We start from the raw sequence: 22,615 nt of genomic DNA, 5'->3' as shown, positions 1-22,615 counted from the left end.
CCTCAAAAGGCTTTGGAGTTGTTCGTTTTCCATAAAAACGAGTTTTCTCCTTCAACCAATCCACGCAACGGCTCGCCGAACGCAGAAATACTGGGTGTGAAATCACTGAATTGCATGACTAGACCGAAAAATGATCTAAGGTCGGTGCGATTCACAGGCGTTGAAAACTTGACAGAGCTTTGGTCTTGGAGGGGTCCATTTCCCAGCCTTCTCGCCACGATGAATCCACAAAATTCAACCCTTGTTTCGGCAAAAACGAACTTCTTTCCATACAATGTGATCCCATGACACGAGCTCTCTGGAGCACTTCACGAACTCGTTTTTCATGAGACTGAAGATCACGGTCATACACGATGATATCGTCCACAAACTTTGCTAGTTTTTCCAATTCCTCAAAAGTTTGGTCGGTCCTCATATTGAATTCATCCCGGCTGCTATAAAACCTTGAGGGTCACGGCAGTACGAAAACGACCCAATGGGGTGATGAATGTGGTGAGATGTCTTGATTCTCAGCCAATGGGACTTGCCAATATCCATGACGAGCATCAAACTTGGTAAAGTACGGGCTCCGTTCATGCCTACCACCATATCCTTAGGTGTTTTCATGGGGTGCACTGGGCGTTTCACCTGAAGAATTCACTTCTTCAGGTCTACGGTCATTTGCATCTCATTAGTCCTTTTTGTTCACCACAACGATTGGATGACACCATGCAGATGGTCCTGTAACCCGTTCGATAATGACATCCTCCAACATATCATCCAACTGCTTTTTTACTTGTCCCTTCGTAAGCAACTGGAATGTTTCGAGCATTTCTCTCTTGATGATGGTATTGCATTATCTTCCAAGATGATTGTCATTGGGAGACCCCTTCATGGGTTTCAGGTTCTTCTCGTCAAAGACATCGCTAAACTCAATTACGGAGTTTGCTTTTCTGTCTCTTTTTGTTTGTTCCAGTCGACAAACCAGCCTTTACGACTCCTGGTCTGGCCATGATTCAGGTAAGAACTTAAGAGCCTTCAGGAGTCTTCGAGATGCGTATGCTCCGTTCACATGCTCGAACACATGAACTACTGACGTGATCTTGTCATTACCACGCAAGAATACTACAGGGCAACATCCTAAACTTTCAAGGGGCGTGCCGGTGACGTCACGCACAAACCTCTTTGATCGGGGCTTAACATATCAATTGAACCGCCCATCCTCTTGAAGTTCGCGAGGCCAATTGCTTCAACATCGCTTCCGGTATCAGGTATCCATGCCACTTTCTCAAATGATTGCTCGTGCGGGACGACATTTCAAGATTATTTTTCCGGTGTTTGGATATTACCAACTTGGAGACTTCCAACGCTGGGGTCCTTGACATTCTTGTTCTTTTTTTTCTGACATACGTGCTCCGCCATACGTGGAATGAAGGCTAAAACATATTCTGACTCTATTGTAAACTGGTATGAATACTATTTAAACAATAGGTCAATCACAACCACTATAAAGGGAATCACTAGGTCCAGGCACCTCACAAAGGGCACACCCCAAGGGCGGGGTTCTGAGCCCTCTCGTGTGGAATCTGGCTTTTTTGACGAAAACTCTTAAATCTGTTTTTAACAGGTCCTGTTAAGATAAGAGGCTTTGCCGATGATGCGTGTCTACTCATCAAAGGTATTGACAAAAAGACAATCATGACTATTGCCCAAAAGGCAGTGGATCAAGTGACACAATGGGGTGCACAGAATGGACTCACATTGGTGCTGCCAAAACTGTTGTGGTACTTTTCAACACCCGTTACAAGGATGAGTCTTCCCGAACAACTAATCATTGATGGGTCTGAGATCCCGTTCTCAGACTCTGCCACTTACCTAGGGTTGAGCTCGACAAAAAAGCTGAGCTTTTCTGCACATATTACCAACAAATGCAAGAAAGCCAAGCGACTTCTTATGAAACTAAAGCAAGGTATAGGTCAGCTCTGGGGCCCTACCCCGGCCAATATGAGTTGGATGTACACTGCTATAATTAGGCCCATGATCTCATACGGTTTCCATCGTATGGGGGAAGAGGGCTAAATTCAAGAGAATGCAACTGGACCGGCTCCAAAGGCTGGCCATGTTACTAACAACCCATATTATCAAGAGCACCCCAACCCGGGTTCTTGAGATCATCATGGGACTTCCTCCTCTTGATTTATTCATCGAGAACATGGGAGCCAAAGCTGCCCAAAGGATTTTGGGCAGAAACAAACAAATCTGGGATGGGGTGGGTAACGGCCAAAAACGAGGTCACCTCTTACTATGGACGAGCTACCTAGACCAATCCGATGAATACTCTACGATGGAATACGATCGTAAAATTGAGACAAAACACTGGGTAATAATTTCTTTATCAACTCAGCCAGTTTCGACAAAGGTTGCTCCGGGTAAAAATAGAGGGATTCTCTGTTTTACTGATGGAAGCAAAACCAACAATGGAGTAGGATGGGGTTACCACATTGTCTGTGAGAATGATAGTGACCCTCTTCAAGGACATGGTAAACTAGGTGACGACAACTCGGTATTCCAAGCCGAGGTGTTTGCCATCACGAATGCTGCGAGATCCCTCCTAGCATCGTCAACAGAAGCACACAAAATTATCGATTTCTACATTGACAGTCAGGCTGCAATCAAGGCCATCGGTAAAATTAGCTCAATATCCAAAGTAGTTGAGGAGTGCATCAACACTCTGAACTCATTGGGTGTCAACAATATTGGTCATGCTCCACTGGATTAAGGCCACGTGGGACATGACTTGAATGAAAAAGTAGATGCTCTAGCTAAGCTGGGCTCTACAGAAGGACCTTACAAACAACTACCACGCCCCACTACTGTTCATGCCATTGCCTTCCGGGACATTCTCATGGACAAGTGGCAAGAACTCTGGATGGAACCAGACAAAACATTTAACAAACTGCCTTTCGCCCAAACTAGGCTTTGGTTTGAAAACGTAGATAACAAATATTCGGAAAGATTTCTTAAAACTCGATCGATCTATTCTAAGTAAATTAATTCAAGCCATTAGCGGCCACAGCTACCTGAATTATCATCAGTATAAGATAATGTAGAACATCAACCGAACTCTTGTAGGTTTTGCAAAGCGGCAAATGAAGAATCTCATCATATTGTCGCGGTGTGTCCAGCGCTCTCTTCGCAAAGGCAAAAGGCACTCCACACAACAGGTTTTGACATCCCCATGGACCTACCGAGTCTACTAAGGTTTCTTCGGGAACCAACCATTGGTAGACTCTTCAGTTCCGAAGGGTGGTAGAGCAAACAGACCATGTGTCTGACTCATTTCAAAACTTTTAAGAGATGTGTTTATAATAGTCCAAAGCAAAAATCGCATTAGCGTTTAGCCTTTGGGTGCCGGATCCTCAATATCCACTCACCCAGACTGTCAAAAACAAACAAACAAACAAACATGCTTTGGAAATGACCCTTTCTGTTGCACGAATTGCATGTTCGCTCTGTGGCGGGGCAAGCAGAATTCGTCTTGTGGTTTGCGTAACCACAAGAGTGCACTTTGATTCTAATTGGGTGGCGTTCGCTCTGTACTTTGGCTTCGACGGTCGTGTCAATTTCTTATAGGACGAGATTTTATTGATGAATGTGCCTCCCATATTCGAAAAGATAATGTAGCTGCCTCCTCAGCTTGGCATAGTTGCACTGATTTTGCCAATGATAAGTTTTGTTCTGCCAATAACTTGTGTCTTGTCTCGTTGCTTTGAATGCCACAAACGACCATGTCTCTCATTTGGTTGTCTTCTCGATCATGGCATGTGGGGCAGTTTGGATCACTTTGAAAGTCGCAAGTGGCATACAGTTTCTTTCAGGCGTGTAAAAAAAGTTATCGAAGGATTCTCCACTCTCTTGGCCCGATTTGTTAGAATTCAATACGATCAAGGAGCGGGTTCCTCTGGGCTCTGATGTACTTCTTGAGGGCCGAAATGATCTCCTTTATATCGTCATCCGGTTGGACCACAATTGTCTTTTGAAGGATATATCTCTGAAGATCTTGATCCATACAAGTTCTGAGGGCGGCCACGCGGACCGGTCTTGATTGAGTGTCGAGGTGTTGGCAAAGCGAAAAGTTATCCCAACCCTCCTTCCAGGTGACAAAATCTGACAAGGTTGCCGTACAACTCAACATGGGTCTGTCCACATTGATTGCCCGTGTCCCAGGGGTGCTTGACGATGCCTGTGGGGCATTTGATGCTCCTTGGATTTGAGATCGATCTTGTTGGTTCAACATCCCAATCAATCGTTCCTCTCGTTCCTGAGCTTCACTCAAGATCCTGTCCTCGCGTTGCTTGGTCTCTTCATCTCGACGACGGGTTTCCTCCCGCATCTCCTCCATTTGTTTTTGGAACAGTTTCATCAACAATTCCATTGGATCCTTCTCCTTCGACATACTGAACGACTCGTTAAGTACCTTTCCACGACTAGGACAAACTTGAAGACGGTACCAGCAATGTTCGAAAGGGGCTTCCTCTCCTCTTGCGGTTCGTGATTTGTCCAGAGTTATGGAACCACTGCTCAAATTATTATCACTCCGAAGGGAACTTAGTTCGAGTCAACTGCGCCATGGTTAGATATATCATGGCAGTGGCAATACAAAGATACTTAAAATCATGTCGTCTATTCATCAGATCCAAGTCAAATACTGGCGAGCGATTCAGTTGTTGGGAATCATCTTATCGTCAACGCATTCGGTAATTCAATTAGGATACTTATACCATTTGATATCACATCAGATAGCATACCAGATCAACCGTACATTCAAGGACTAACTCGGTCTGCGAATCCCAATTCGTTGGTAGACCAAATATCATATAAGAATTGAAAGGTAATAAATAGACGAATTATAACCTTCATTTTAATGCTAATGGGGATTACATTCCCTGTAGCGGTTAGAAAAGCCCGTGAAAAACCAAACCAATAAGTTAGATTACAAGCTTTAGCTATTGCTCTGTACGGGGGGTTATCCTGCAAAGTAACATTTAGCAGGCTCTAGACTAGACATATAGGGTTAGCCAAGTAAACGCGTTCATGGACAACTGACGTTATTCCATGGAGTAAAATCCAAGACAACGTGCCCAGCCAAACCGCACTGTGCATGCATTGGATTTTGACATTTTTTTCCATTTTACATGCTTGTCATGGCAATCAACATTGTGGTATTAAGCCAATTTGATAGTGCGTTCACTGATTAACACCAAACATGCTCATTCAGTAGGGATTTGTAACACAACTCGCTCAAAAACACTCGATTATTGAAAATTCAATGGGCGTATGGTGCGAGTTGACTGATGTTTGTCTTAGTTCTCTCGCCCAAAAATGCCCAAAATCAGGGTGCCAGACCACATTTTTCCTTGAATTTCCTTTACTTGACATCCCCTATAATCCCCAAGTGGCACAATTCTTATCCGGACAGAATATCTTCACTTTCTTCAAACATTAAAAGAGAGACGTATTTTCTTAGACTTCCCTCTTATGTTGAAGGTGTGCTTAAGACTGTTAACAAGATCACTTCTTTGGGATCACCAATCTTTGCGATCACTTTTCATAGCTCGTGAAGGATCAGATTTGATGAAGACGCGCAAATTAGAAAATGGGCCTTTTTTGGAATGAAATGTCAAATCTCGTACACGTTACCATTCATTTTTATGCGTTCTGCTTGTATATGGAACACTTATGCCTGAAACATTCTTGAATAGTGAGTGCGTTTAAAAAACTTTTTTCCTAGCATGGTTCCAAATTATTAGTCCATTATTAAACCCCTTCTGTTATCATCAATTCGATGATTGAGTAGTTCACACAATAAACAATTCTAGTCATAAGTAGTGTGATATCTCATTCTAGTCAGGTATTTTATCGTTCTCACCATTTAATTCAAATTTTCTGATATCGATTTCTGCCCGCAAATGCTCATCTGCTTGTATTCATATGGAAAGGTGTATTAAACAAATTCAGCATTTCAAGATACTCGACTTCACCCGCGAAACCTTTTGCAACATAATGACTAATGGTTCAGCTTGCTCAAGACTGAGGAGCGCACTTATCTTGCCTAGGGCGCTCTAGTAGAAGAGTAACCGCATGAAAAGCAACCCCTGACGAGCCCAGCCTCCAAGATCCAAGAAGTCCAATTTTATAACAATGGAAAATAATCGGAACCAGTTTTAGGTGACTATGCATGCTCTAATCCTGCCAATGACTTTTTTCAATGTGGTAGTTACTTTTAACTTATGTCAACGCCAAGCTGAAGTCTTCTCTGGCAACCCTTTTCGTCCGACAAATAAATGCGACATCCGTTTCTTGGCAACGCTGATTGAAGTTGCGTGATTTACTTGGACTTTCCGTCCATATCTGAAAATACTTCTTGAATTGGTCCAAATTCAAACGAAAAAGTAAGAAAAAATACCCGTCGCAAGAATCTGCATGACGTTGCCTCTCCTTTTGAGAAAACTCATTGGCAGGATTAAAGCGCGCAGTAAGGGTTGCTTTTCCTGCTTGTACTCATCTACTAGAGAGCCCTAATCTTGCCCTTCCTCTTTTCTATCTGTTAGCTCCCCCTGAGGACCCTCATGTCAGAATCAATACATAAATATGAGAAAATATTCATTGCTTTGTTAAATGCATCAATGGCAAATGTCTAATGCTTATACAATTGAAAGCATATGTTAGCTTAACCATTCCTCGATCACACAGTATGAAAATAAAATAAATGCCAAATTAGTTCGTAATTTGTAAGTTTAAAAGAGCCACTTTTTTAGAAACCAGTCCTTTGAACGGTAGATGGCGATAGCTTTGGAAATTGATGACGCCAACTTGACAGCCTTCATTGGCCTAAGGTAGAGGGCTAGTCACTCTCACCTAAGGTGTATTGAAAAACAGAGGTAGCACGGCAATGTATTGAGGAGTTGTTCGTCCTCTTAGACCAACTGTGACGTCACTTCGCAAAAAAGTGGAGAACATGGGCAAGTACATATAACACATGTCCGAAATAGGCATATTACTCTTGAATGAGTAGCTTTTTAGATACGTTTATAAAACTGATATAGTTTGGAAAAGTAAGTGGGCCAACTTAAGCAAATCCACAAAGTACACCGGCAATTAGAAATATAAAATAATTCTAAAACTATATGAGATGTTGGTTGGATGTATCGCACGTTCAAGTCCAGAGATAGCATCATGATGCTAACTTTGTACAAGTCGATTGTTCAGCCACATCTTGAATATGCTTCACCCATTTGGGATCCAATGAGTTCAACAGGTTTGCAAAAGGTCCAACAGGTCTAAAGATATTTCACTAGGAACGTAACAGGATTAAGAGAGCTCTCATATTGTGAGAGACTAAAATAGTTGGGACTGTACAGCGCTCAGAGAAGGTACGAAAGGTATCTGATACTGTACGTCTTCAAAAGTATCCATGAGCTTTGTCCCAACCCAGGATTTAGGGTCAATTTTAGTGACCGGAGAGGCATAATATGCATTTTGAGAGCCCCTTCAAGCCCTCGAGAATCCAGGCTAGTTCGAACAATCAAGTCCAAATCTCTTCTTTCTCGGGCTCCTTCATTGTTTCATTTAGTTCCCTCTAATATTCGTAGGGAATATGTAGGCCTTGTTGAGCCGGTTGAGTCTTCCAAGTCAGACTTGGACAGATTTTTAGGTAGCATTTCAGATCATTCCTACATTCAAGGACTAGCTCGGTCTGCACACTCACATTAGTTAGTAGACAAAATATCATATAAAGATTGAAAGGTAATAAATAGACGAAATATAACTTTTAATTTTCATAGTACTGGGGATTACATTCCCTGTAGCAGTTAGAAAAGCCCGTGAAAAACGAAACCAAAAAAAAGTTCACTCATTTGGCGAGCTAAATAAATTAGTAGAGCTTTTTAGCGCGTTAAACAACGCCTAATGTAGGTGCTGAAAAACGATCTTGAGAAGTGCAGAGCATAAAAACGACTCTGGCATTTCCATCATTTACTTCGTGAAAAACCAAAAAATATGCCCGTGAATTGTTTTTGATGGTTTCAGGATATTCCAAGGCTAATATAAATTGATAGGCACGCATAAGGAATAAGCAATTCCTAGTTTATGCAGAAGTTGTTGTAGGATTAATAACACGTGATTTACCGTGTGCTTTTTTATCAACCTGCTGAATTGAGCTTCAAATTATGTACGAGGTTGCCACCTGTATTACCTAACTGTAATTTGTTCCTTTTATTGAGGAACGACTAATGCCCTGCTGCCCATTAGATAGCAATGTCCAATATCGCAGGAGAGAGTGAGAGTACTGGCTATGGTAATGCCGAATCAAAATTCTCAAAAATATCAAAAAGGGCCTTTTTGAACAAAAACCTCCTTGATATATTGGACGTAAATCCATACTTTCTTGCCCTAGGATTAATCATAGATTTCTAGACACTGGATGTCTGACGACCGACCACTCGGCAGGTAAAACAGTACAATGGATGGTCTCCTGGGAATTGATGACAAACCGGTTTATTGTACTGTTTAGCCAACCGAGTGGTCGGTCGTCCGACATCCAGCGTCTAGAAATCTATGGATTAATGCTGTTTCATAAAACACTTCTTGAGTTGCGCTTTTAAACAAGGCATTTAAAATGAGCCACCTTGTGAATTAAGTAGGAACATAGCATTACAAGAGTGATTATAATTCTTTTTACTCAAATACTAACACATCTAAATACGCTTTTCATTGTCAAAGAAACAAAAGGAGCAACTTTTATGACATAACTAAAAGTAGCTCAGATTAGTATGTTAAAAGCTTTGAACTAGATTAAATCTATTCTGCAGATGCTTAATTATTACAGTTTGAAAGTCGCGTTTTACACAAACAAAGGTTGAAAAATGGCCGTACTATCTTTCAAATTATTGCCAAGTCATATGATTGTCTTTTTCGATGTCATACTGAAAAATAATATTTTTTGGTCTTCTTTAAAATTTATTAAAAAGTAGTGAAAATTGTCAATGAAAACTTACAGAGGATACAAAATTGGCCCCCATTCTTTCTGAAACACCGGAAACTAGTCTATTTTATCACGGTATTAAGATGTCATAACGAAACATGAGACACTTTAATTTTCCAAATTTGTCACTTCTTGCAATGATTAATTTCTACGCAATGGAGACACTTTTATTCAACGTTAATAGAACTTCGTCAAAAGTCAAGGTTGAGATTGATTGAAATATGCAAGTGACAAATATGGCATCGCAATTGTTATAGTTTACATTTAAGAAGTTTTAAGTGCAAACTATTTGTAGGTTTTTCTATATGCATGGAAAAAGGTTGCTACATTTCTTAATTTTTACTTCAAAATATGGCCAGACCATTTTGCTGTTAAATTTGATGCAAATCCAATCTTTTAAAGCGTAATATCTTGGCGTTTGCTCGACGGATATTTATAATATTTCAACTGAAATTGCAAGTAAGAGTACTACCAGCATCTATATACTACGTTTTTAAAAATGTCATCTTATAGGTTTTTAGTGGGTTTATGTACCAATCTGAGGTACTTTCAAGGATTTGTTTTAGATAAAAGTTGTTCCTTTTGTTTTCATAACAACGAAAACCGTTACTAAAAATCATGCCATTTGCGCAAACTTTCAACCAGTGTTGTGGGTACCACCGTAGTTATGTACAAATGAATGGGTGCGCTTACTCCTCTTGTTCCGTTTGTCCTAACTTGTTGGGACATAAAGAGTCCGTCTGTTGAATCCAGCTGTGGGTCTCTCATGACAATACTTTAGTTTGTATACTCAAATTTAAGACAAATAATTGCTCTGGTCAACAGTGGTATGCCATTATACCCGAAAAGGGGAAAGTACCTTTTACAAACCCAAAAAGTGCCTATGCAATTTAAACAATAAATACTACTACTTTTATAAAGGTATGGTTGTAGTATCTAGGGCATCAATGGCTGGATTTCAACTTGAAATGATCTAACTTATAAACTAGCTTTTAGATTTAATTTCAGATAATAAATCTTTTCTGTTTTCTAGAAGTTGCGGCTAAATGAGGTTTTCTCGGTCCCCACGAGGTTGCTTTTAATCAGATAAGACGCAGATATGATTCTGGAAAGAGAACTTTTACGTTGAATGAAACCTATTAATGATAGTGCATCAGGTCTCACCCCCAAGGCCAAGAGACCAATATAAATCAAACACAAACTCAAATCAATTATAGTAACTCAAGTATAGTTGAAATTCACAGATCACGATTTGCGACGGTGAAAGTTGAAAGCGAATCAGCCAATTAAGTTCGTGGATTTGGAGAGTCCCCATGAGGCCATTTAGGCAAGCTCTGGCAGGTTCGTTTGTTTGCTGGTACCAGTGTCAGTCATGCAAGTTTGGAGCTTAAAACAGGTTTTCGAGAATCTGACCTTTCAGTCACACTACTTTATGAGGAAAGGTCAGCTTCGTTACAACCAATTTGAGACGCCAATTTTGCATCACTGGCATTGGCAGGCAAGTTTGTTTGCTGGTACCAGCGCTTACCTAAATGTCCGAATATTCATGATACACGGACATCTTTTTTTTTCGGACTTCCTTACCACTGCTGGGATGGGAATCCCAGCAGTTCAAGACGAGAAATTTATTCATTTTACTTAACTTTTATTTATAAAAGATTTATATTAGATTGACCAACGAATTAGAGTCGGCTGATCTGGCTAACCCTCGAATATAAGGTTGATCGGGAATTTTAGTCAAAAACTTGTCCCAGTCTGACTTAAATCCTGCTGCCGGATCAACGCTTACATACGCCCTACGAATATTTGAAGGCGGCAAATTAAACAATGAAGGAGCCCGAGAAAGAAGAGATGTGGACTTATTGTTCGAACTAGCCTGGATTCTCGAAGACTTGAAGGTGCTCTCAAAACGCACATTAAGCCTCTACGGTCACTAGAATTGACCCTAAACCCTGGGTTGGGACAAAGCTCATGAATTCTTTTGAAAACGCTCAGTATCAGGTACCTTTCGGACCTTCTCTGAATACTGTACAAACCCAACCTTTCTAACCTCTCCCAATACGAGAGCTCTCTCATATCCTCAATGTTCCTAGTAAAACATCTTTGGACTTGTTCTATCTTTTGCCGACCTGCTGAACTAATTAGAGCCCAAATGGGAGGAGCATATTCAGGATTCGGCTGGACAATCGACTTGTACAGAGTTAGCATCGTGATACTATCTCTGGACATAAACGTGCGATATATTCAACCACATGTTTGAAAAGCTTTACCAACTTTCAACTGGATATGCTCATCAAACTTTCCATTATCGTGAAGGACTACACCTAAATCCTTCATGGATGAGATCTACTCAATGTCCTTACCTTCATCATCTAATAGAGGAGTGTCTAATGGCGTCCACCCAAAGATCATTGAGCGGAATTTCATTCCATTCAGTGCCATGTTACTCGCAGCAACCCAGGAGTAGATTTGGTCTAGGACCTCTAATAGACAACCAGAGTTCTGACCATTCCTACCAAATACCAATTTTGTATCATCAGCATAAGAAGAGATGCTGACATTACTACTACCAAGCTTATGAAGCGGAGCAATGAAGATGATGAAAAGGAGAGGACCCAAATGGAACCCTGAGGGACGCCCAACTTGACATCATGTATGTCACTAAGGATCCCTCAACCTTAACTAATGGTTTCCTACCATGAATGAAACTTCTTAGCCAATTAAGAACTTTGCCTTGGATCCCAATCTCATGGAGCCTGTTAACTAAAAGGCCATGATCTACCTTGTCAAAGGCCTTGGCAAAGTCAAGATAAACTACATCGACTGATTCATGGCTCTCCACCCCCTCAATAACCTGCTCAATATGTTCAATCAGTTGGGTAACCGTGCTAAAATGTGCTCGGAACCCATGCTGGCTAGGAGAAAGTACTTCATTAACTTCAAGAAATTCGAAGTGAGAGAAATCGGCCTGTAATTACTGGGGAGCGACCTATCTCCCCGTTTAAAAATTGGAACGACAAGAGCTAACTTTAGTGAAGATGGAAACTTGCCCTGATCCAAGATGCAACGCATCAAGTACGAGAAAACAGGAGCAAGAACCTGTGAGCATCTCATCAGAAACTGAGATGTCACTCCATCAAGGCCAGGGGAGCTCGAGAGTCTCAAGTCCCTGATGGCATCTAAAACATCCTGATCTGTGACTACAAGATCATCTAAATGCTCAACCTGACATGCCTTGCCAGTCCCAACAAACTCATCAATAGAGCAATGGGTTGTTGCTCCTAAACTCTTAAGAGTTGAAAACACACTAGCGATCTGATCTCCAAGTGAGCCATAGACTTTACAGTGTCTATGGCTTCCCCATTGACCTCAAAAGGTCCTACAGGGTGTTTCATCTTTCTCGTAGAGTTTGCACAAGAGAAAAAAGCCTTCGGATTCGACTTCACCTCTTGAACTACTCTACTTGCCTTTTTCCTTTATCGGCTGATCTGTATAGCACGCATTTTCAAGTCATTGGAATTAACTTTAAATCAATGTGTTTATGTTTGTTGTCAAAAATGTTTTTGAATGGAAGCAATTGATATTTCTTACCTACGAGTCAAAATAACATTCTAATCATATTTATTTATCGAAGTTCTGCTCTCTGCTGGATTCTATGAAATAGATTTGGATTTGAGGGCAAAATCAGTTTCTTCATACTTAAACTTTCGTTACTGCTAATGCTATTCACAGAGCTGTCGTAAGAAGGAAATAGTTTTCAAGCTGCCTAGAAATCGCAAAAGAAACAGAGTGACTCTAATTGGGATTAACCCAAAACTTCCATTGAGAAGACATCGTAGTAGGGAACAAATGTCATTATATATACCAGTAAATCTACCAAAAGTGCAATGACAAATTTGTCGCAATAAAGAAGAATAATTTTAAATCAACGAATTGTTAATTGTAAACAAGTAATTTTCAAGAATAAAAGACATAAGTCTGCGGAGATTGGATATTTATGGTAACTATCATCAATCTTGCCCTTTATACCACATGACTTCAAATCCATTAAAGACATCTCTGGAAATGTGAAACCATCTCAAATCGAATCAAGCTTTCTTTGCATTCAGATATTTGAAAAATCCTTAGAAAATGACAGTTTGTAAATCAATCCTCTACAGGTATTCTTGATCTGAACCAGCTCAAGAAGCAAATTGAACCTCCTCCAATCCCAAGAAGTCCAACGCGTTTCGGAACAGAAGTTTATCCTTCAGTTGCTGATCATATCCCATGGCTTCAATGGTTTTCCCTGGATAAGCATCAGCAAAACCATGCACTTCGCCCAAGGGAAATGGATAGTCAGTGCCTAAGATTACGCGATCCTGAAAGAAAATGAGACCATTTTTATATCCAATTTAGCGTGCCAATTCACATGAAATAAACGACCTTCTCATCAAAACTGAACCGTTTTGTAAACTTTCAATCATATGAAACTATTATTAGGTCTGTCAATGAAGGAAAAAAATTGGCACGCATCATTGGTCAGCAATCAGATCGAGAAAAACGTCCATCAGTTTCTTTCTTAGTTGCTCTTAATTTGAAAATTGTTAATACAATGTTGTCATGACAGCTTAATAGAGACTCACCTCTCCAATAATATTAACCAAAAGTCGCATTGCCTCTTCATCATGAACCAAGGAATCCGTCCAAAATTTTCCAAGGTACTCCCTCGGTGGCTTGGAACAATCGGTTGCACACAGGTCTGGTCGAACATTATATCCATGCTGGATTCGTCCCACAGTAAACGGGAATGATCCCCCTCCATGGGCAAAGCAGATCTTTAATCGAGGAAATTGTTCCAAAATGCCTCCCATCAAGACGGAACAAATGGCAGTGGCAGTCTCAGCAGGCATCCATGATGACGAGATCTCATTAATTTGTATCCAGGTTGAATAGTATGATAATTTATCTTACCCACCAACCAAGGCAACCAATACTTGGAATGGCGACCACCCATGGTCATATCCCAAGGGTGCACAAACAGAGCTAGATCCAAGTCCTCAGCGGTCTGAAAACATCTTGGAATATGTTGATACATTCTCGAAGTCAAAGCAGATCATGACGAGGAGTTCTAATTACAGGTATTGTCCAAATAAGGAAGTGTATTGTACACGGAGTTCGTGGCGTTTTATCCTATCCTTTTGATGACGGCCAATTTAAATGAATATTCCTTTTTGGGGTTTCCTAATGGACTTGTTCCGTTTCTTTGTATCTCTTCTCTACGACTAGTAATTCCTGCTTGTTCATTTTAGGTATCTGTTAACTGAATTCTTCGTGGGTTCATTATTCACCTTGTAAATTGGATAAAGCTCTTTAGCATCGAGGTTCCAATCGCCAATGTGGGAACCGATTTGAAATCCTGGCATGTTTAGCTCCGATTTGGCCCTTTTCATCTCTTCGACGGCTGAAAGGAGAATTGCAATGTAAATTGTCAATGGAACTATGTACCTATGATGGTTCTTTTACCCAAAAGTGGAGCTTGCATGGGTAGGGTTCCAAGGCCGACGAAACGCGTTGGATACTTTTGGCACGTTTGGGTCAGGTTATTGTTGAGAAACCGTGACAAATCCAGGGTGTCTTCCGGTTTGGCCTTGGATGAAACCAAGCCTTTCCAGTTAGGTTGAACTTGAAAGAAACAGATCAATCGTACAAACTCACCCAATAGCTAAACATGACAGGAACCGTGGACAATGCTTGCACTTGTACTCCATCCCGATCCATATCCTTAATCCGGGCCTCTGGACTCCAGCAATTTTGATCCGTTTTTCGAAAGAATTTGCCCCCTTGCATCATGTTGGCCTTTCCAGCTTCGGCACATCCTTTGTGATCCAATTGAACCCACTCGCCATATCCATATTTCTGAAAACGCAAAAGCCCCCATGTTCTAAAGGGTCTGGCTCAAAAGAAGAATTTCGGATTACCTCTTTCAGGTCTGGCCAAGTTTCGGGCAAGATGTGATTGTGGATATCAATTTTCATGATGCTGGAGCCTATATTTAGTGGGAATGAAAACGTCAACAAACTTTTACGAAAAACTCGTTTTCGAAGGAACAGTAAACCAAACCAAACATACATTGACTCACGAGACAAGGATGTGAAACGTGTTGCTACGAGCTGCCATATATCACAACAGAACCCCAAGCTTTGACACGGGAGGGAACTGATTCATAATTTGGAAAAAGTGAGTTCTAATTAGCAATGTTATCAAATCACTTTTTTATATTGTGTCAAATTGTTGTTTTGAACTCATATTCAGAATGATATAAAAAATGTTAATGAAAGTTCTTGCAACATATTATTAACGAATGGATGTAGGGATTGAACAATGAAATTGGCCATGATTCAATTTAAGAACGAAGGCTTCCCATTTACACTCTCTTGTCACCCCTTAAACAATGCCAGCTCTTATAATATCAAGTGATGGCTATCAACCTATCTTCAGAAAAATGATTTCATAAATTAGATATAACATGTTACGACTAGCTTTGGAAGGAGATATGTACAAAAGTAATTGCAAACAATTACTTCAATTTAAAAAAGTTCGGCAAAAGCACTCACATTGTCATGCAAGATACTTGCCCAATATATATATTCTTTCATTAAACCCATAGTAACAATACTTCTGAGTTCTAATGATTGAAAAAAAACACTATTGATTTTTGTAAAATTCCGACAAACTTAAGGCGTCATCATTGGCATTAAATGATGTACAGAGGCTCAACATGTATCTCAACAACTTCCTATCAATAATCTGTTCATCATTTGTCAAATCCAAGAACTTATTTATCTTGTTGGTATAAATTCACTACTTACTTGATCGAGTCATTCTGAGGGCCATTACGGCTCTGGTGCTTCGTGTCATTTTCCATCCTGTTTCGTTAGGTATACCTGACCAGGCTAACAAAACAAGGGATGATTCTGCCATAAAACAGGTTTTCTATGCTGCTTTAGAAATAGTAGAACTGGCTGAACGGATCAAGCCGAAGAAATGTACCAAGAGGCCAGTTACCTCCGAGTTAAGGCTTCGACGTTGCACTGAATGAGCATCCGCTCACCATTTTGGCCAGTATATTTTCATACCGGTTAACGTCCAAGCACTATGGACGTTACACGAAGTTTCTAAACTGAGTACATAAGCACAGAACATCCAGAGAGTCAGTGTTGCCATTTTGAAATCATAACCTAACCTGACCTAACATAACCTCTCTGTTGCAAGGGCCAGGGGGCGCCTAGGCCGCGGCGCAAGCCTGCGGCAGCTCAGTTGCAAGGATCAGGGGGCGCCTAGACCGCGGCGCAAGCATGCGGCCGCTAAGTTGCAAGGGCCAGGAGATGCTTAGGCAGTAGCGCAAACCAAAATGACAACACTAAGTATTATGTACTCGTTTTAAAAACTGTGTGTAACGTTTACATCCAAGCACCTAACCCCGACGTACGAGCATAGAAGAATTAACATAGAAGAGTAAAATCGAGTTTGTTGTGTTAATTTTACTGCAGCTGAATCGTTAACCATTTGGCAGTGCAATGGCCAGTGGTGCCAGGTGCAGCGGTTTTCTGCCAAATTGGCGGTTTTTCGAAGTTCGCGGCAGAAAAAATCTTGATGGCGGGTTGGCGGACTTGGGGTCCGCATTTGACTAATTTTGGCGGATTTCACGCTCAAGTTGGCAATGAAGTAGAAAAAAGGGAAAACGTATGAAAATCCACAAAATGTTAGTGGCTAGGACTTGAACCAATTTATACAAACGCTAAATAAGTTGTTTTGACGGGAATTCTGTAACATTGTTATTGCTCAATTATTAGTAGTAGTATTATTATTAGTTATTAGTATTAGTTACTACGTTATTGCCAGCCACGTTCTGGTGGTTTCGTCCTGATATGCCTAGACGTCTCTGATGAGTGGTGACCTCATGGCCATTTGAAGCATGAAACTGATTGGCGAGCCCCTTGAAATTCGCAAGTGCATCAGGGATGACGCTTAGGAGGCAAAGCTATTCAATGTATCCAGACACCCAGAGAGAGCATTAAGAGTTTCTACAACTGTTGTAAAAAGCTAGTGGGAATTCCAACTCTATCCCAGGGTAAAAATTTCCTCAATCAAATACGGTTGGGCTGTATAGCCCAATTCAAGGCATAGTTGTCAAGTAATTAGATGACAGGAATCTTCTTCGGCTTGTTTCACCATTCTTCTCAACTTTTGACATTTTTATGACTTACGGCACAAGTTACTAGTAAGGAAGCTTTATATGGGGAAAAAATCTAATGCTGTATTTTCATCATAACTAACTGTGTGATTGTTGCATGATTTAAGCGATCAGTAGTTCTCTTAGGCAAAACGGAATTACGTAGATTTTACATTAAGGCACAACTCACTTTACTTTCTGATGTTTAAAGGAGATATACGTTGCACAAACAAAACTGCATCCCAACCTTTTCCATAGTACAGCTCTAAAAGTGCAATGATAGAAGAGGGACAGAGATATTTAAGGTGAATGTATGGATGGAACTTAAATAATGGCCTACAATCGTACTTGTTGTCAAATATGAAGGTCTACTCATAAACCATTGAAAATTATGGACGTACCTCGACCAAGACTAGTCATAACAAAAAGCCAATTTAGCCGCAGTTACCTTTAGGCTGTCTGTATCCAAATTGTTCAAGTCAAGATGTCAGGGCTGCCAGGCGTATGTTGAAAATTCCGTTTTCTTGAGCTTCAAGAAAGCTATGGACAGGATGAACCTGCAACATGACATGAATAATGGTGGAGCCCTGATGACTAGTCTTAGTCATCGAGATACGTCCATAATTCTCAGTGGTCTATGGTCTACTACATGGACAAATCTTTGGTAGTATTTGAATTTGAGTCTCGTTACCAACGAGAAAGTGAGGCAGATCTTGGTCGGGCTGAAGCCCAAGAACTGCTCCGGGTTTGACGAGATTTCATGCCGAACTCTTAAAGTGTGTCTTATACAGACCTTTGTCTAAAAATTTCCCGAAAGAACAAAATATGCTTCCCATCCGAATAAAAACTTTCTTAGGACTTGCCGAAAACGCAAATTTTGCGCGTCTCTATTCACGTTTTATTAATATTCCAATATCATATTTACTAGTACACATACATATCTCATTAAGTAACCGACGACATTCGTTCTCACAATTATTTCACATACTTTTCACATCCCAGGACAAACAAAATCAAACTGGAAAGACTGCAACCATTAGGATCTTTTGGAGACACAATCAATAGACCTCATGAAGTTAGCATCACCATTCGGGGTAAACGGTTCTATCTCCCAAAGGCTTTGGAACACTTCGATCAAGTTGGAGACGTAGTTGGTTTCGAGCTTTTCTCTCTGATTGGGCGTGATGGATCTCCCAAGCCAAGCGTCTCTCTTTGCTGAGCCGTTTAAGGTTCTCTTCGTTCTTCTTGAAAGTTCCAAAAGTCAGTTTTAGTGCTAAGGGCGCTCGAATGGTGACCATGGTAGAAGCCAGTATATATACGAGGGCCATAGTTGTGTCTAATCCTAAATTTCCAACACGAACGGCGAAGGAAATTATCACGAGATACGGAATCAGTATCAAAGACGAGCTCAGGGTGGCCAAAACCGGAATTTTCATTAAAGTTGCTTTGAATTCTCCTATCCCGATGAGTTCACTCTGACAGTGAGAGATGTGGTTCTTTACTGACCACAGGATGTACACGTCAGAAATGAATGCCACTAGGGACCAAAGGAGCACCAATATACCCAAAAAGCCCACTTGGAAATGGGTTGGTCTGCCTTGACGACCTCTTAGGCAAAACTCGGTCAAGGGATGCACCGGTTGGTTCCATGCAATAATTATTAAAGCATAAGATATGAAAACGAGCAATGAAAACGAACAGGCGATCAGGACGAACACTTTTTGGGTACTTTCAGCTAAATAGCCGTTCTTGTTAGATTTCAGGAGGGTAACCACTCGCATGGCAGCAATTAAGCTATTAAAAACAATCCCGAAGTAAGATGGAAAGTAGAGGGCTAGAAAAAGGCTCCAGCAAGTCAAAACGTTTGTCACATCAAAGTACAACCATATCCCATTGATTAAGATCACTGTGCACGAAATGCAAGAGATGGCATTGTCTAAGAAGATCAAGATGAATATGACGCGACTAGTTTCAAAGTTATTGAGTATCTTGCACATTGCATTTAGGTTGAGAATAATGCCACTAATGCCAACTAGTAGAATAACGAAATGAACCTCAGGAGTTTGGTCCAACATGGCGCAAGGGTGGAAGAAGTCTTACTGATATCAAACGATTAGTGTGAAATAAGAACTCTCCTCATCTTTTTCTCCGAAATAACACGCGAAGATCAATGCAGTGCATAGAGAAGGAATCCTATTAGATTTTAGAGAGAGCCTAGCGAACCAGATCTCTTTGGAGACTGCTTTTATATTCACATCCAATGATTGGAAATATGAGAAGACGAGGGTAGTTGTTTCCGATAGAAAAGTGCTCTTGTTCAATACGAGTATCAAGAAACATAATCCGAAAATCTTAAGCATTTCTGCTGAATCCGTTGAGACTCTGTTTTGGAATTTGGACCCTGTCTTTTTTAATCTCGTGAAGGTGACCAACACAAAGATTGGTCCTCCAGGTTTCATTGCGCCAGAAAAACCCGACCCTCTTTTCAAACCCTCTCAGAATGAATTGTCAGAATGAGGAGTGAGGCTGTTTAGGATGCTAAAGATAAATTTCGCAACTAAGAACTGTTGAACAAAAATCTCCCTCAGAAAGAAAGTTTTGTTACGGTTCAAGGCAATGGTTACTTTTTCTTTGATTAGAACAGATGATTAAAGAGGTTGCGCTGCCCCTCACCTTCAGCAGAGCCCCATTCAAGTAATTTGGCGTTTTCTTGAGGAGATATCTCATTCTCTTGGCTCATGGTATGTCTCACAAGTCAGTTTTGACCTCTGGACCGAAGTCTCTTGGGCATACATGCCCGGATGGTCCTCGTGAGATTCCTTTTGACTCGATTTGTTTTGCTTTTTTATTGTTGATAAGTTGAGCTTGTCTGGCCAAAGTTACCGGTCATCAGACCGTCCAATTTTTCTAATAGACAGTGTCGTGTCCCTGTCAGTGGGTTATCCGTCTGTGCTTTTAGGTTAGGTTAACGTATCAAGTTCAGGGCGTTCTTACATGGTTGAGAGTGGAGACCTCGACCGGTCATTTCCGCAAGAACAGAAGGTGTTGACGTCCAACCCGTCCAACCCCCCTGACCCCGAAATGCATCCAAGGTAGACTCACTCCTTTTTTCGAAAAAGTTTATTTTGGAAATTCGAAAAACTTTCAAAACTATCAATGATTAAGGAGCTATTGACGCTGGCTGGAATACATAAACATGTGGCTGATAGTATGTCTACCATCTATTTCATACCTGCGAGTAATTTTTTTGCACAAAAATTTGAAAAAAGATCAAGAAGGAAAACAACACATTTTTTCCTAAAATTGACCAGAATTCCTGAAAAAAATTATGAAATTTCACAAATATTGGTATTTTTTCTAGAAATGGCTGAATAGAGATGTATTGACTATGAAAACCCTGTATTAATCAATAGTCCAGCCGCATCTTGGATATGCTTCCCCAATCTGGCCCCCCACGATTGTTGGAGGGTTAAATAAGATTGAACGAGTTTCACAAAATATTTTGAAGGGATATCGAAATTAAGTTATAGGGAATGTGTTTAAATGTTTCCATTCCCTTTGTCCTAACCCGGGAATACAACATAGCGTTAGCAAGAGACGAGGCATTTCAGATGAAATGTGCCATAAATTCCTTCCCTTGGATAAAGGGCTAGTGAAGGGCTTAAAACCTTTTTTGTCTTAAACAGGGCACCAGCTTTATACAACTTGCTGCCGTGCTCTTTAGGACAATTTATATATTAGATGACCCAGTGCTGAGTTTTAAGCCTGACTTGGATCGTTTTCTGTGAACAATCCCACATCAGCCTTACATTCAAGGGTGCCCTAGAGCGGCTAATTCCAACAGTTTACACGACCAAATATTTTATGAATTATGACGCACCTTGACTTAAAGATAATTTCATTCCCTTGCATTGGTTGCAAACTCAAGAATCAACAAAAAATGTATTATGAGTTGCACAAAAATGTCAAAAATTGCAGTTAAAATTGCAGAATTTGCAGATGCATAAAGTTGCAGAAAAGTTTCGGATGTGCAAGTCTTTACAAAGTTGCAAAATTTACAGGATGCAAGTTTATGGCCGGACCTGGCCTGGACATGGCACTGCCTATCAGAAATGGTTTAGGGACGATATGAAAGCTGGCTTCGCTGAATAGCGAGACTCAACACTACAATTATAGCAACCAGACAACTTTCACCTATTTCGATCCATTTTGCGATGATTTGTCGAAAATTCGAAAAAAGGCCCTTCGAAAAAAAATTAGTCTCAAGCCAAGAGGGCCAACGCCCATTAAATTTCTTTTATTGCTTTGATTTTCTTCAACAAATGCGAAATTTTACAGGTTTTTCACCTTTTTATGACTGTAGTTGCTACCTTGTTCCACCTTTTGTCATTTTTATTGACTTTTTAATTATCTTTTTGCTGATAATTTCTACCTTTTTTCCGTGGTCTAGTCATCAGGTGCTTTTCAACCTTGATTTTTTGATTTGCATTATTCTTAATCGTTTCAATACCTCAGGGTTGAGGTACGATACAAAAAAGCTTGCTATATTGCAATTTTGTCTTTGAACAATCAGTAGATTTACATTTTTATATTGTGGCATTGGTTGTCTTCCACACTGGCACTTCAAACTTGAAGAAAGTAGGAAAGAATGAACGAAAAAGAGGATAAAAGAAAACAATGTCACTCTTGATGTGATCAGTGGTGTCTTTTGTTTTTTTCCTGTTTACCCTCACCCTTTCCGCTCCAGGAAGGTTTTTCGTCAAATCTCACTGCCATGTGTTTCTTCAAGTCAAGTCAAATGATTTATGACTTTGTTGCAACCTTGTGATCGCGACGAAAACAATCAGTTTTAGGGAAATATGATCAAATCAAAATGTCACCAACGAAGAAATATTTGAGAAAGGGGTCAGAAATATACCAGATGTTCTCGGTCAACGGACGTAAATGAAAACGTTATTGTTTACATTAATGACTAGACCGGGCAAAAACATTTAATTTCGATAAAAAATATTTTTTTAAAATATTTTGCCTATTTTGTCAAAAAGTAAATGTCTAGACGTTTTCAATCGCGTGGGTAATATTTTGCACATTTCTATCATATTTTGGCGATTCAAGGAACCAAACACGTGAATTAGTAGATTTTTGGTCAATCCAAGTGGTATCGTATCTAATTCAAAACATCATTGCCTCCAACAGAAATATGGTGGGTTCATTGAGAGGGATGACCATTCAACAGAATAGGAAGAAGGGTAAACATGAGTTTTGTTGTGCTTTTTACTGCAGCTGGGCCATCCATATACAAAACTAACCAGAGTAAGTATGATTCAGTGGAATTTTCTACTATGGCAGGTTGATGGCTGCACTATTAACCGGATGTT

At 40.3% G+C, this 22,615-nt stretch overlaps 1 protein-coding gene across 2 annotated transcripts; it reads right to left on the bottom strand.

The window, feature by feature from the left end:
- Nucleotides 1-13,088: 13,088 nt before the first annotated feature.
- On the bottom strand, nucleotides 13,089-15,944 carry LOC131880222 (2-amino-3-carboxymuconate-6-semialdehyde decarboxylase-like). Of its 2 annotated transcripts, XM_059226789.1 has the most exons (9): nucleotides 15,874-15,944; nucleotides 15,144-15,220; nucleotides 14,983-15,050; nucleotides 14,720-14,920; nucleotides 14,528-14,651; nucleotides 14,353-14,465; nucleotides 13,976-14,069; nucleotides 13,648-13,916; nucleotides 13,089-13,383 (listed from the first exon to the last, which is right to left on the bottom strand). In XM_059226789.1, the coding sequence occupies exons 1-9, from the start codon at nucleotides 15,927-15,929 to the stop codon at nucleotides 13,204-13,206; spliced, it is 1,182 nt and encodes a 393-aa protein (XP_059082772.1). In that variant the 5' UTR covers nucleotides 15,930-15,944; the 3' UTR covers nucleotides 13,089-13,203. The 2 variants fall into 2 exon arrangements, with proteins under 2 accessions (XP_059082772.1, XP_059082773.1); XM_059226790.1 differs by lacking the exon at nucleotides 15,144-15,220 and having other exon boundaries at nucleotides 15,874-15,913.
- Nucleotides 15,945-22,615: the final 6,671 nt, after the last annotated feature.

Source organism: Tigriopus californicus, chromosome 5 (assembly GCF_007210705.1).
Source record: "Tigriopus californicus strain San Diego chromosome 5, Tcal_SD_v2.1, whole genome shotgun sequence".
Lineage (NCBI taxonomy): Eukaryota > Metazoa > Arthropoda > Copepoda > Harpacticoida > Harpacticidae > Tigriopus > Tigriopus californicus.
Note: the sequence above shows the minus strand (reverse complement) of the source record. Positions and strands in the feature narration are given on the sequence as shown.

Bases quoted from the DNA above. Each gene is read 5' to 3' on its own strand.
- LOC131880222 (XM_059226789.1), bottom strand. From the start codon at position 15,929: ATGGAAAATGACACGAAGCACCAGAGCCGTAATGGCCCTCAGAATGAC. The intron at 14,921-14,982 runs GTAATCCGAAAT...TTGCGTTTTCAG, and splicing joins CTTGGCCAGACCTGAAAGAG to AAATATGGATATGGCGAGTG. The intron at 14,652-14,719 runs GTGAGTTTGTAC...GTTTCATCCAAG, and splicing joins CTGTCATGTTTAGCTATTGG to GCCAAACCGGAAGACACCCT.